General features: G+C 42.2%; 1 protein-coding gene across 3 annotated transcripts in view; it reads right to left on the bottom strand.

Annotated features, from left to right (window-relative positions):
- The window catches only part of nbeal1 (neurobeachin-like 1), a 63229-nt gene that overhangs the window by 21180 nt on the left and 26768 nt on the right, over positions 1-15281 (bottom strand). For all 3 annotated transcript variants that reach the window (XM_030067369.1, XM_030067387.1, XM_030067378.1), the window contains 17 exons: positions 15126-15209; positions 14362-14460; positions 13599-14173; positions 12529-12661; positions 11692-11811; positions 10462-10771; positions 9825-9910; positions 9643-9732; positions 8398-8575; positions 7852-7985; positions 6587-6746; positions 6360-6462; positions 6064-6223; positions 4414-4572; positions 2530-2689; positions 1720-1808; positions 76-675 (listed from right to left, as the gene is read on the bottom strand). In XM_030067369.1, the coding sequence (XP_029923229.1) occupies positions 76-675; positions 1720-1808; positions 2530-2689; positions 4414-4572; positions 6064-6223; positions 6360-6462; positions 6587-6746; positions 7852-7985; positions 8398-8575; positions 9643-9732; positions 9825-9910; positions 10462-10771; positions 11692-11811; positions 12529-12661; positions 13599-14173; positions 14362-14460; positions 15126-15209 (3240 nt within the window). The remainder of the gene's footprint in view (positions 1-75; positions 676-1719; positions 1809-2529; positions 2690-4413; positions 4573-6063; positions 6224-6359; positions 6463-6586; positions 6747-7851; positions 7986-8397; positions 8576-9642; positions 9733-9824; positions 9911-10461; positions 10772-11691; positions 11812-12528; positions 12662-13598; positions 14174-14361; positions 14461-15125; positions 15210-15281) is intronic.

Below are 15281 nucleotides of genomic sequence, written 5' to 3'. Positions count from 1 at the left end.
ACTAATTTGTGAAGAAAGAGCATGCAGACAGTAACTCCGCATTTTAATTTCAGCTCCAACCAAGCCCTGTCTCACCTCAGCACTGTTGAAGGACTCGCCCAGTGAGATGTTGTCACTAAACAGGAAGCTGTCATCGGTCAGGGAGGACGTTGCCTCACGCTCCCCGGACCCCCCCGGGAAAGGTTTGGTGGTCTCCAGTGGTGAGGGTGTGCTGGGCATGCTGCCAGGTGTCTGGCTGCCACTCTCTCCGCCCTCATAGGCCTGCAAGTGGGACAGATCTAAAGTGAGGCCCCCCGACTTGCCCACCGCCCAAGGCTTAACGTGCGGCTCGGCGGAGGCGGAGGAAGATGGTGTGTCCAGCAGTGAGATGACATCGCCGTTGTCCAGGCTGTCCACAGAGCGGGTGTCGCCCATGCTGAGCCTGTCATCCTCCAGCCTGTCCAGGCGGCCCGCGCTGCCCGCCCGCCCCCTCCTCTCCAGTGGCAGCTCCAGTCGGTTGCTGCCGCTGGGCCGGCTGAAGCCCAGGTCTAAGCTGCAGGTGCTGACGCTGTCAGCTCCACGAAGTGCTGAGGATCCATCACCCCGTAAGTAGAGTCGCATCAGGGTGTCCTGCCAACACTGCTGCCTGGAGATCTGGACAGCAGCGTCCTGCTGGGACTGGAGCAGCTGATACACCTGGACACAGAGGACAAGGAACACGAAACATCTAATTTTAACAATCCCAGGAAACAAACAAACAAACAAAAAATCTTAGAGACAGAAAATTATTGAAGAACATGTATGAAAATATGCTGAAATATAGTGACAAAAATATGATGTTGTTCGCGTGATAATATAAAAATTCTGAATCATAATTAGTGACCAAAATAATAATAATTTCTTTAATACACATTGAAATGATTTCTCAATGTTTTGTATTGAAAATCACAACTTAAATGATCAGCATTATAAAATGCTAGCAAATACCTATTTTTTTTTTTTTTTTTGAAACAATACCATACTTATATTAAGATATGAAATACACAGCACAAAGAGTACAATTAACATAAAGATCCTCTTGAGAAGAAATGCCAGTGTTTCTCAAATTTTACAACCAATTCAATGACTGCTGGATTTAACACATTTAATACCCTATACTGAGTGGGTGATTAAAAATGTAGCTAAAAAGATTATGTGTCATCATATGTAATGAATGAGCGAAACCTGCAGACCGACAGCTCGTAAGAAGACAGGTGAAGAGTGTTTACAAGAATAGCAAGTATTGGCTGAAAGCCTCCATTTATATGTATTTATATGTATTTTTCCATTAAGCTGACTTTCGTTGATACTAGAGTATGTACCGTAAAGAAAACCTTGACTTTTTTAAAATGTGCTAATCAAAAATATCTATTGTGATCATTAAAATTTAAACTGTGTAACTAAGCATTAAATATTTTATCAGGGTTGACAGTAAAACCAGTTCCATTTCCAGCAGTCCCATCACTGGAGTCCCCAGTAAATGATATTGGACAGAACATTATCTCTCTCTCATTGCCTTTATCTATAGCAATTCAGTACAAAAAATAATCTGTGTGTGTGTGTGTGTGTGCACGTGTGTGTGTGTGTGTGTGTGCGCGCGCGTGTGTGTGCGCGTGCGCACGCGCGCGCGCGCGCGTGTGTGTGTGTGTGCATGCACGTGTGTGCGTGCATGCGCATGTGTGCGTGCATATGTTTCCTCACCCTCTTGCAGACAATGAGGCGAACGCTTGGTCCGGCCCGGTGAGTGAGCTGGACCAGAGCCATCAGGTCCTTGTAGCTCACCACTTGATCTGTAGAATTTACACATTTACACATTCAAACCATTCCATTTATGTAACTGCTTATGATATTGATTGGACTTTCTCTGTGGTAGTGCTATTGCTTGATTACTTCCTGGTATCAGGCAAGGGAGCACTGCATCCAACATCCAGTATGAGCTCCATTAATCCATCCAGAAGACACTGTATTGGTCAGACTCTAAATCAACCTCTCCAGGTACTCTTCAAACAGTGTGTGTGTGTATGTAGTCAAATTAAGCTTAATGCACAGGCTGCTCTAGTCTCTTTGAAGAAAACAACCAATATCTATTGCTTTAAAGCTCCGTGAGGACTTGTGGCATTAATTCAATCAATTCAAGAGAGACCACTTAACAGTATTGGTTTGAGTGGATAGTAGAGAATTAATGATTAGGACAAGGCCTGCGATGTGTATATGCATATATGCAACTGAAACGAGAGGGAGAGACATTAACCTAATAGTGAGAGAAACAGGCTTGTGATGTGATGGTTAATGGTTTGAAACTCCTGAGTATTTCTCAGTGTTTCAGAGCTGTACATAATAGCACTCTTTGCTGATAGCAGCAGCTACAGCATTTAGGTCTTTGGAACAAAGTGTGATCCTCTTTTCTTTATTAGTACAAAATGTGCTTAAGCCAACACTCTTGTGACAAAGGAAAAAGGGGAAAGGGAATAGTGTGAACTTTCCCTGAGGGCTAAAAACAGAAATCCTCACCTGTGTGGAGGACCTGGTTGAGCAGGCAGCGGATCAGGGTTGGGGTGATGTGTAGGTCAGAGAAGAGCAGCGACAGGCCAGAGTAACCCACCTCCCTCAGCCGCACACGCTGCTTACTCTTCTCATAGACACGGTCGCAGCGCAACATGCGCTCAAACAGCTGCACAGAGGCAGAGAGGGCTCAGTCATTTCAATGCTACAAATATGGTTGAATAGAATAACATAAGCTGTAATTGTATGTATCTAACCCAGCTTGAATGACCATACCAATGATTTTGAATGTTTGGCTTGCAAATTCTACCCACATTTTACACTGCAACAAATCATACAGGGGTACTAAAGAACTTCACAACAAAATTTGAATTTCTGGTTGAAACATCCACCTTATAATGTTCTGCTTCTGTGGCTAATGAAGTCATCACCATTCATAAACCATAGAGCTGATAATTTTGTAGATATTTTAATTTTGTAGATATTGCACTAAACATGCAAAACTCATTGGTATGGTGCTTTAAAATTCACCCACATCACTGTCTAAATGCATTTGCCAAGTAGTGATGTGCCAGTAGTAGTACTAGTAGTAGACACCGGGCAAGATTGGGCCAAAAACAAAATGTTGTTACCATCAGACTATTTATCACTGTAATAAAATTCTATTTTTGCTTGGCCCACACATGTCAGGCTCAGTTATAAAACAGCGGTCCTGTTAAGGATTTATTGTCTTGCTAAAGGACACTGAAAAGGTGGATTCTTGCAAACATGGGGCTTGAGTAAAGGTCCTCCACTCAACGGACTGCTCTCCAATGGGCCACTGCAGGCTATCAGTGAATCTCCTCAGTATTAAAATCCAATATAGTTAACTTTCCAGACATCAAAGCAAACCAGTGTCACTCTCTATTCCTCACATGGAGGGATAGCAGACCTCTCTTATGGAGAAAAATTATATTTCAACCACTTTTGATCCCAAATGCCTAAGGCTAGTTTTTCCTCTGGGGTCCTGATCCCACAACTTTTCAGTAACTTTCCATTACTGAGTGCTTCCATGACCTAAAAATGATCTTCCTTCATGGTATGAAAAAGTTGTTTTTCTAGAGGGAAAAGACAGTTTGGTTTCCACAACAGCTGTGCTGAACATGATCATCCAATGCAATAAATATGTGAAACAAAGAAAACACATTGTCCTATAATCCCATAAAGGAGTGATGTGCGCCATGAATCAATTGTTCAGTTGAACATTACAGTGAATAAGCTGAATGAACAATATGACAACATATTTTTTAAGCACTTTTCATTGTATTCAAAGATCCTGCAAAGATGATAAACAAGTACATGGAAAGAAGTAGTATAAAAAACAAGTGAAAAATAGTCCAGTGCAGAGGTTGCAAATTTGTGAATGACTGGTTCAGTGGGGTACATAATAGGTGAGCAGTATTACACCAGTAGAACATTTTTTGATTGGTATGGCTACAAACTTAGTCAAAATTTATGCTCAGTTGAAGGCTGGACTTTGTACAGCTCTAACTGAGCTGCTGTGCTACCCAAAATGTGGGCCATTCTTACAAAGATGAGACACATGGATCGACCCTTAATCAATGGCCTGAGGAATTTGTGCTGATTACAACCGCTGCTAGTACAAAGTGAACCACTTGTGAAGTTCACTCCTCATCCCTAACTTCCCCTGAGAGGTTATCAAATTCAGTGACTGCTCATTGCAAGAATAAACACCTCAAAGCTCAATGATACTGCAAGAATTTTATGACCTGTGCGAACCTTTTAAAGATGTCTTATTCAGTGGAAGCAACAAACTGAAAATTTGAATCGGGTGATTACTAAGGTTTAGAGTTCAAAACTCACAATGTAAACAAAAGGCATTTTATCACTCACCTTGAAGACGAGCTCTCGGAGTCGGTCTGAGTGTTTGTTGTTGAGCAGCAGGGCATAGCAGGAGTCAGCTGCCCCGGGTTCATAGAGGAGCAGGAAGAGCTGGTCTCTGGCCGGACTGCTCTGAAGAAGGTTGAGCAACAGCTCCAGCAGCCCACACAGCTGCAACAGACACACACAAACACAGACACAGGCACACACACACACACACACATACATGTAGAATAGAATTAGTGAAATCACCTACAATATGTTATAGCAGTGACATCTTTCTTCTCCTGCTATGTTTCACTGTGATGTGTGAAAGGTCAAATCTTTTATTTTTGATTTCTACACTGCATTAAGAAAAACAGCAGCCCTAAAGGACAGGCAAATGTGCTTTACTAAGTATTACATACAAGTTTAGATAAAGTTTAGTGTTTGGACAACTTAAATCTAAAATAGGCAAAGCATGTAAAATCTATTGTGGCGCAGGTAAAAAAAAAAATCTTTATTTTGGTCAATACATTAGGGTGTTTGAGGACAAAATTTTATTGAGGGTTAAGTGGCGTTAAAGACTATTTTCTAAATATTTATTTTAAAGGCTTAATTAGGGAACGCTTAATTAGAAGCCTCAATCCGGCTTGATGAACAGATGACTGGTGACTAAAGAGCTAGCAGATGCCTAACAGTGCAGGAGGATCATGAGATTATTATATATTGACCATATGTTGATAGAGGATGATGTCAGCTTCTGCATATAGTACCCTGGTGTAAGAGGATATGCAAGTGACAGACAATGGAAAACAAGACTTGAGGGAGAGAGACAGGAGAGGCAGAGGATGTGGGGTAAGAGCAGGAAATGGATTTCAACAAATGCCTGACAGATATGTCCTGGGATAACAGCTGCCATATAGCTTCCTGTCGAAATATTACTGTAGTAATCATCATAAGAAAACAAAAAATGTCAGAATAAAAATGGTTTTAAATCTATAATGAAGTGCTCAAATGGTAAAAGCTGTTGGCATCAACAGATATCAAATTATATAGGTCATCGGGTAGCTATAAACTAATTATAACATGACCTACTCCATATCTCTTAGACATGTTTGAACTACAGGCTGTCACTGGTCCAGCACATCTGTGTCTGTTTTCCCAAGCCTCTGAATGGAGTTTGTCAGAGAGAGGGCATATTTTATTCCTTTGGTATCATCTGTAAAGAAATGTTTGTAATTCTTGGGGGCCAATTTGTTAGATTCTCAATTAAGATGTTTACACTGCATACTGGCACAGTAATTCTCAACCACAAAGACCTTTCCTTTCCTTTAACTCACAACATGTCCCACACTTGTTTCCCATAACTTGCAGCAGAGCTTACAGAGGAGGATGGTCCCATCTTCCACTGCCTGACTACTGAGGGCTTTATGCTACTGGTTGTTACATTTTTGCAGCTGCAGTGGTTGTGTGGGGTTGGCACTTTCTTCTGCTGCTGGCTGTGTGCTATTAACATTCTCTACAGCTCTAGGCTGCATACTGCGCACTCACTTAATTTCTGATCAAAAGACCTGTTTTTGCCCAAAACACACTGGAAAGTTCTGCTGTTCAAAGACTCCTACGGTGGCCCACTGGGAACAGCGGTCATATTCACGGGTATATGAACAAAGTCCTCCTCACCTGCTCCTCATCTCCAATGGCAGCAATATATCCCAGAATGCTGTGCATCTCCTCCTGGGACATGCCCTTGCTGATGTAGTACTTGAGGAGACCGCAGAGAGAGGCCCGGATGGTTCGAATGTCATCCTCACTCAGATCACTTTCCTTATTGCTGTTCTTTCTAAAATACACAGCAGATGACAATATCATTTTGTAAAATAAATAAATAAATAAATAAATAAATAACTAAACAGAGGGGGGATGGGGGATGTACTGGGCAAAATTCTACAGCTATGAATTCTGGAATGGAGTCCCACCCGTAATAGAGGCGTATGGTGTCCAGGAGGAATTGAACTCCGTATTTTTTCCTGAACTGCTTCCTGTTGTCTTTGATGACTGTGGACATGTACTGGATGTGACCTTCAGAAAACACACAAGAACACAACTAACATTTGGTGACAACAGCAATCAGGCACACACAGACACACAGACACACACACATATATACACACACACACACTCAGACACTGCATGTAGGTCTCACCGATGCGTAAGGGGAAGTCTCCCTGGTTCCAGATGCTGAAGTTGAACAGCAGGTGTGAGTGAAGCTGCTGCAGCAGCGCCTGGTTCTTCTCATGGGTCACCTGCTCGACCAGCAGTTGGACAGCAACCAGCACACTAACATCCACCTGGCCTGCCGGAAGCTGCACACACACAAATACGTTACTTGCACATATGCAAAATGCTAATTCGTAATTTATGTAGTCAAACAAATGAAGTTTGGTAAATCACAAGTATAGAGGAGGGAGGTGGATGAAAAAATTAACACAACTGAATGGTTAACTACTGATGTGTTTCCCTCAACCATTTACAGGGCTTGGGTGGGGCAGACTTGTCTAAAGCGGCTATCACCCCATCTGAAAGATTTTCTTTTATCAGAGTCTCAGAGGAGAAATGCTGTTTCCCATGATCTAAATGCTGACTCAGAGGTATTTCCACCCCACCAAATAAAAACAGCCAGACATAAATAAACACACAGATATGACACTTGAGTAAAATTCAAAGAAATGAGGGGAAGGGGAGGAGAGAAAGCAAATTAATAAAGAATGTGCAACTGAGGGGAAACCGAGACAGACAAAGACAAAGAGAGACAGAAAGAAAAAGACAAACACAGACCATATGATAGAGAGACAAACCCAGATATCGACATAAAGGCTATTTGCACTGGATTAGTTTCACTGAGGCAGGTCCTGTAATTATTACCGGTGGCAGTGATCATTTTAACCCAGTATCAGGCTCTAAGTGTAAAGTTAAAATTTGACCATGTGTCACTTCCTGATTTGGCCATGCAAAACATGATGACTGGCACCAAAAAGGCATCCAAAACCTTGCACTGCAACATCCATTTTTCATTACAGGAGGAAAATAGAAACAATATAAGTTAACAATTAATATCCTTATTATTCTTTTATTTTTATTTTCATCTTATCTTCATTTTGATTTGAAATTTATTCGACTTAAGTAACTTAGTGAATTATTTCATTTTTACAATTTTATTTCTCATATTTATAGATTATTACACTAATTGAGAAATCCATTGGGAAGTCCTTAACTTCATCCAAAATCACATAATATAAAGTGGTAATACTTATAAAATTGAAATAATTGAAAAATCGCAGTACATATCCAAGTATGATGAATTGTATCAAACTGGGGAATTCCTGCTATTTCCCATCCCTAACAATTACATTAAATCACTGGACATCCCAGGTTATATTTAATACGGTGTGAATGGGGCTTAATAGAGACCTTCTGCAGCAGGGCTCCCAGTGTGGCAACGCCATGCGAGTGCAGCAGGCTCTCCTGGTTGATGGGGTGTCTCTGCAGAAAATGCTTTAGCGCCAACAGGAAGGTGGCCACCAGGTTCTTCTCCAAGCGTGCCTCTGAGAAAATAGATCAAAATACATGAAATGTCTGGATGAAATCCTCCCATCTTGATCAACCACAGCAAACCAGGGATCCAGGGTCATAAAGTTCATGACATGTGGGCTTTATCAAACAGTAAAAGAAGCTGACAAACACAGCCTTTTTCAACTGAACATAAATAATTAAAGATAAGAAGCTATAAATAATAAGAAAAAGGACAATGGGAAAGTAATAGTTGAAGGGTATGACGTTTAATTGTGTTTAGTGAAGTTAATATGTTGTATATTGTAGTGGATTGACAGGATGTAAAGAAATATGCCCCTACATAGTTAAAAAATATTTGAGACCTTAACTTTATGTAATATATGTTCAGATTCTTGGACTTTATAACCCACAGATGCTTTGTAGTGATTTGATGTAAGAGCAGACCTGAAGCCCTGTTGGACGGGAGAATGACCCAGTCTCCTTCCGCGGGCGTGGCCACGTCGGGGGTGATGAACTCTGACCCGGCTGCAGGGTCGCTGGTCTGCTGGTCAGGTGTCACCAGGGCCAGCTGCTCCAGGATGGGGAAGAGTACTGGCAGACCGCCCACACAGTTGATCATATCCTGCCACAGGTGTAGTAGCAAAATAGGTTAACACAGAAAACATTCATTTTTTGTAAGTTTAAGACATTAAACTTACATTCCTATCCAGAATGACAGACAACAACTGAATCAGAGTAATAATTAGTTCCTGCATCGGATAATATTAAAATCTACCAAAACGTAGGGGTACAAATGGCAGAGCTTTAGTGCCCTTACAATATTCTATAGAAAAGCAAGTAACAACTAAGTGCTGCATAGGGAACAAGAGAGCTAAGCAAAGAGAGAGAGAGAGGAATTTACTTCATCTATAGAGAGTAGGCATAGCACAGAAGAGAAATTGTTCAGAGGGAAAAGTGATATGTGACATAAAGATGAATTTACACTCCACAACAGAAGATCAAATACTGCATTTTTTTTTTTTTTTTTTACTGTATTTTATACTGCTTTACTTAAGGTTTTACTTTGGCATATTTGAAAAGATGTGGACAGAGATAAGTTTGATTTTGGGGACTGCCTAATTGCTTGATTGTTTCAAGACTTTCAGTACAAATCCATAAAGCCAAGACCTGGATACATTTACAGTAACTCACTGTAAATATATCCTGATAATCTAAGACTGTGTTTTGCCTGTTAGTGTATAACAAATTAATGTATAATCTTTTGACAAAAAAGACAAATTTTAAAAGGTAACACGGATAAATATGACAAACTACAAAGAGATGTCTAGATTTGTTTAAAACAAGGTGACATGGACGGGAGACTAAAAGTATGAGGCAAATGTGTTTCTTTTATCAGTTTTCTTATGTAGACTTGCTGTTCTGGGTTTATTTATAGTTAAAAATGGTTCATGAAATATGCTTCTTATTTGGTTAGAGAGACTGTCCCGTAACCAGAAGATCCCAGGTTTGACTCCTGCATACCCCTTATAAGTCTGTGTTCTTGTGGAAGACACTGGATCTCACCCAGCTCCAGGGCTGCTGCATGTTAACTTTCTCTGACCCTCCTCAGCAGATGAAACAACTGATTTCACCACTGGGGGAACAGCCGAGTACTTCAAGAAACATATAAATGCTGGTGCTTCCTCCTACCTTGATGTCCCAGTTGACCACTTTGTTCCCAGTCAGGCGTCCATGCAGCATGTTGGGAGACAGATCCAGGCAGATGGGGTTCCTACAGGCCTGTTGACAACCAGGAGCATGTTTGATTAGCACAGCGGAAACCCTGCTTTCAGTCAGCCATCAGATGATTGACAGCCACACGGTCCACTCACCTTAGGTGAGTAGTACAGCAGCAGTTTGGTTGAGAGGTCGCCAAGCTCCGCCTCCTGGGCTTTGAATGGTGAGATACAGTTTGGGCCTAAAGGATGAAAAAGACAGAAACAGAGAGATGGAAACAAATTAAGAGAATTAGAGAGAAACAGGGTGAGATGACAGTAGGATTCATGTGCCTGGCAAGATCAGCATTTACATTTTATACATTTTTCTCTTCATTTATTGTTCAGGTTTATTTATTATCAACATCTTTTAAGCACTTCATAACAACAACCCAATTTGGACAGGATTAGTTCCCCAAACGATGATCTTTTAATCAACAACATGGGATGTCTGATTTCATGTACCATGTCCCATTCAAATGGGATAAAAATCTCTGTAATTTTTACACAATATTACAGAGATGGGAGTGGCTACCTGAGGCTGCCAGTACAGATAAGTGTGTTCCCCCCTCACCAATCAGTTCTCCCCCTCTATCCAATCCTCTGCTTCGCTCCACTCACTCAATTTTCCTCTTTCATCCAGTCTCTTTGCCTCCCTCCCTCCAAGAAACTCTGTCTCTGTCCCTCTCTCCTTCCATTTCTGATGCTTTTTCCCTGTCTCTCTATCTTATTCCTCCTCTCCTCCCCAGCTCACCTGCACTGCAGATGGCTTTGACGTGATTGGGCTGGAGGGGCTCATGGAAGACCATGACACTTCCCAGCTGGCCCTGCAGGGAGGTCGGGCTTCCCCACTCACTGTCTTGGGTCCCTGCTGAGATCAGCTTAGTCACCGACTCAGGTTTTCCCCCCAGCAGTCCCCCCCAGGCCTGTGGTGACAGGATACCACCTAGAGAGGGACGACCAGAGGGGGCAGCAGCCGAGGAGAATGGGGGGTCTGGGATCTGTGAGGGCGGGGGCGTGGTGGTCCGGTGGCCAGCTGACCCGATGCAGCAGGAGGTGAATGGCTGAGTGTGAAGGGGGAGACGAGTTAAACGATACAGAGTTAATGGACAAAAAAACTTAAACAATGTACAAATAACACACATAGACATACAGGACACTGCAAAACCTGCAAGCAGATAGTTCCACTGCTCAGTTCTGATTGGCGGAGATGTGTTCAAAGCCGTAATGTTCACACAAAAAAGAGACGAAAATGCCAGAAAAAAATGAAAATAACTCCTGCCGTGAGTTTGGAATGGAACAGACAGCCAACACTGTACATAAGAAAACTTGTTTTTGTTGACTAAAACTCGACTAAAGCAAACACAATTCAAACTAAAATGTGACTAAAACTAAAATGCATTTGAGCCAAAAAGACTAAAACTAAATCAAAATTGGCTGTCACAATTAACAGTTATTACATTACAGTCATGCTGTAAGAGGACTGGTAAGATATTCACTATGGTATGGTATTCACCATTTACTATGCAAAGACGCTTGTGAAAAGATACAAAGCTTGAACAAAGCGTGCTAAAGTGTCAGCATGGAAATTAAATGAACACTAGTCACACAAAAATGAAATCACAACTGATTCCTCCTCCTCCTCCTCCTCCTCCTGTCTGGTCTCAGTTCTCATAGTTATCAGATATGGGCATTAATATGGTTTGAAAAAAAAAAAGGCTGTAATTGTTAGCTTCTCACTAGCAGTGATGGATTACCATTACTGACCATATTAGAGGCCTGTGGAGTTGTTTTTTGCAATTGGATCAGAGTTAATGAGCATTATGGCTAAAACTGATTAAAACAAACATCTGTAATTTTGGTGTAAGCATGTGCTGTAAAAGCAGACCAATAGCATTAGATGGAAAATGTGAGCAAAAAAAAAAAAAAAAAAAAAACAAAACTCACAATGTCCTTCGACAAGACAACTGACTGAAGGTCTCACCTCTGTCATGGTGGGATACTTAAGGGGTGCAGACAGTTTCTGCTGTCCATCCACATAAATGTAGACGAGGCTCTGCCCAAATGGCCTCTTTCCTGGCACATGAACCACACCGATGCTGTGCTGTAGACAGACACACAGACAAGACTCAATCCCCTGCAATTAGGACTTTAGATCACTGCTCCTAAATCTGTTGATAAAAAGTCTGGTGGACAGCCATTTCTCTACTGAATACTGGGTGCCATCAGTGTTGCCAGGCCACACTGTAACATATTCAGCATTTCCCATACTTAAGACTTATTTGTGGTGGCCCATCATAATATCACCACATATCCACTGCCAAGATTGATATAGTAATATCTGAACAGTGCTTGTACAGACATGCATCTTTCCATTACACAATCTGCATCACTTCCTCACCCCACCCTTTTACCACCACGAATAACATAACGCTGTTGTCATGGGAAAACTTTGTGACTCCAATTTGATGATTTTCATATTTTAACTCCAACTGAAGGATTATTATATGGTACTCTTGGATTGGAAGAATAAAACTCTATAACCCCTGGGCTTATAAAAGCTTTTAAAACCCATCTGATAAACTGAAATGAACATGGAAATCTAGCTAAATACAAGGCTATTTTTCTTCCTGTCCTGGGAAGCTGACATTTTAAAGACGGGGGCTTTCGTCCATCAGAGACGATGAGAATGTTTGGGAAGACTGGCATTCTGTAACCCACCATTTCTGTCTATGTAATTCCATATTTCAGTGGCACAACCCTTTCAATAAAAGAACGATGTCACTGAATGATATCATCAAAGCCAACTGACTCAACTCACCCACAGGGAGTCACAGAAGCAGTAGTCAGGCAGCATGACTGTGACATACTCCTTCTTGGTGCATACAGCCACCACCAGCAGCCCTGCCGAGCTGATGAAGGCCTCAAACCCTGTCCCTCCCGGGGTGAAAAAGCTACATCAGAAGAAATAAAATGTTAAACTTCTTTGTCAAGGATGAAAAAATGTTTTTCTTTTGCCACTAGAAAAACAAAACAAAACAGTAAACCCCAGGTTTGCTGCTTTCATTCCATCCGATTTGGGAGAAACATAATAGCTTTTTCCACATAGCCATACATGACTTAGTGTGTAACATTTAGTAAGTCATTCTATACTCATATATACACAATAAGGGGAATGTTCCCCTTATTCTACTTTTTAAAGAAAAAAAAAAAAATAAAATCAAGTGAGGACATGAAGGACTTTAATATACAGGTTAAATACTGACTGAAATAAAAACAGAACTTTTCACTGTTTTAGTTGTTTCATCACTTTTGTATTGCTTGTTTTTAATATTTCTGTATACTGTGTAGAAAATGTAAGTTTCCCTCCTGTGTTTTAATAATAATGAACACAAGCTAATACAGTGGAATAAGGCCACTGTAAAGTACCAATATTTAGATGTTAGCAGTTTGACAGAAGTGGTATAGTGTGAACGTAGCCTAATATAGTGATCCATGTCTTTGCTCCCTCATCCTCCTCTCTCTCTCTCACCTCCATACCTTCCCTGTCTTTGCCCAACCCTCCATCATGTTTACATGTAGTTCAGTAACTGGGTTGTGTGGATATCTAATTTCTCAAATGCCATGAGAATGCCAGTGATTTCCATAACTGGGTTAACAAATTAAGAAAACAGGCATAAGACAGCTAGATTTCTCTGAGAGAAACATCATTACTGTGGCACATATATAGCCTGGCCTGACACCAATTTCTGAATGGCTTTTTAGGTGTGAGCATGAGGGAGAGGAGTAAATACTTTACCTAATGTCCTGCCATGACTCAGTTACCCACAATAATCTGGTTTCTTGTGTGCATGTAAATGTAGTGCATGTCTCCCCTTCCTTTCCTTTCACCTGTACAACTGCTTCCTCTTGTCCCCCTTGCTGGGTGGGCCCTGCTGGTCCTGGTCCAGTGACAACCAGGCCAGGAAGCTGAAGGCTGAGCCTGGCCAGCGCTGCACCGTGGGTACGGCGATGCCAGCCATGCTGGGCGACAGGTCAAAGTACTGCATGGCGCTCTCCAGGCCCTGTTTGCGTACCATGGCCAGGAGTGCCCTGAGGGTGGGGCCTACATAGGGGTGTGCATGCCCAGCCTCTGGAGGCCTGAGGAGGCGCAGGAGCCCCAGGAGTTCCCCGGCGCTCAGAGACTGTGAGCCCAGTGAGCCCAGTAGTCCCAGCATGCTCTCGGCGCAGGTTCGGTGCAGCCGCTGGTGGCGCTCCAGGGCGGCCAGCACCCGCATGGCCATAGCAGCGTTGACACAGGTGGCACGGGTCTGGCGGTTGAGGCAGCAGAGGCGGCGGAGCCAGTCGGCAGTGAAGAGCTGCAGCTCAGATGAGTCCAGCTCAGGTAGCCACTGGACCAGCAGCAGCAAGGGCTCCACGTTGCTAATGCCCAGGAGCCCCACTGAAGTGTGTTCACCCTCCACTGCCTGGACAAACACACCCACACACACACAGATAAATATACAGAATTATCCACATACACTGATGGACACACATAGAGGAAACTAGAGTGTGGTGCTGAGTCAAATAGGTGGCTACAGTCAGAGACAAATGACTAAACAGAAATACGAGATGGGCCAGAAGGAGGACAAAAACACCAAAGAAAACCTCTCACCATGTTCATCAACTCTTTGAGGAGGTGTTTGGATGGTTGGCCAAGCGAGATGAGCACTTCGTACAGGTGATTGTAACCAATCCGCTCCTTGAATACCTCCTGTAATGGCAGAATTTCTCATTAAGTATGATTGCTTGCGGATGGAAAGGTACTGCTGCATTCACTTCATCCTGGAATACTAATTTGAAGCCACTGAAACCTCTTTCAGTGGCCTTTTTCACTGATGCATTTAGTGAGTGAAACATAAGCATACATAGTGATTCGTAAGTCTGTGTCTTACAGCAACCCACACACTACAATGTCAGACAAATAGAAAACCCAGCAAGTAGCTGTGTCCTGCCTTGGTATATGCAGAGTTGTGATCACAAAAAGTAATTAAACATATTGTGTAACATGTTTATAATTTTGTATTACAGGTATTTCTTTTTTGGGGGATGTCACAGCATCTAAATGTGGATGATATAATAACCCTCACCAAGTTCTGCATGAGTAGTAAGAAAGGTGCATCCCTCACGAGAATTTTGATGGATTTGTGGAGAGAGAGGATGAATGATCTCTGCCAATAATCTGCCACCTGGTGCATAAATTCACAGAATTCAGACCAAACTAACAACCTTGTGGACAGAAACCCACTCTTCTAACCATCTTCAGCTACACTTTTCTACTCTACTTCGATTCCTTGCAGGAAGATCCAGAGAGTCCAAAGTTTACTCACAGTGTAGTTGATTTTTATATTTCACTATATTTATTTGTGCGTCCTTTACCTTTGCAGCTGGTGATTTGTGCATCACTGTTGTCAGGGCTTTGATGGTTGCTACGGCAAGGGAGTCAAGTCGCCCCTGAAACACCTGAAAGAAAATCATACAGTCTGTCTCTCGTTACAGCACAGGCACTATTTCATTCAGTGGTAAGGGAGTGAG

Source organism: Myripristis murdjan, chromosome 2 (genome assembly GCF_902150065.1).
Source record: "Myripristis murdjan chromosome 2, fMyrMur1.1, whole genome shotgun sequence".
Lineage (NCBI taxonomy): Eukaryota > Metazoa > Chordata > Actinopteri > Holocentriformes > Holocentridae > Myripristis > Myripristis murdjan.
This window is presented reverse-complemented; position numbering and strand designations above follow the sequence as displayed.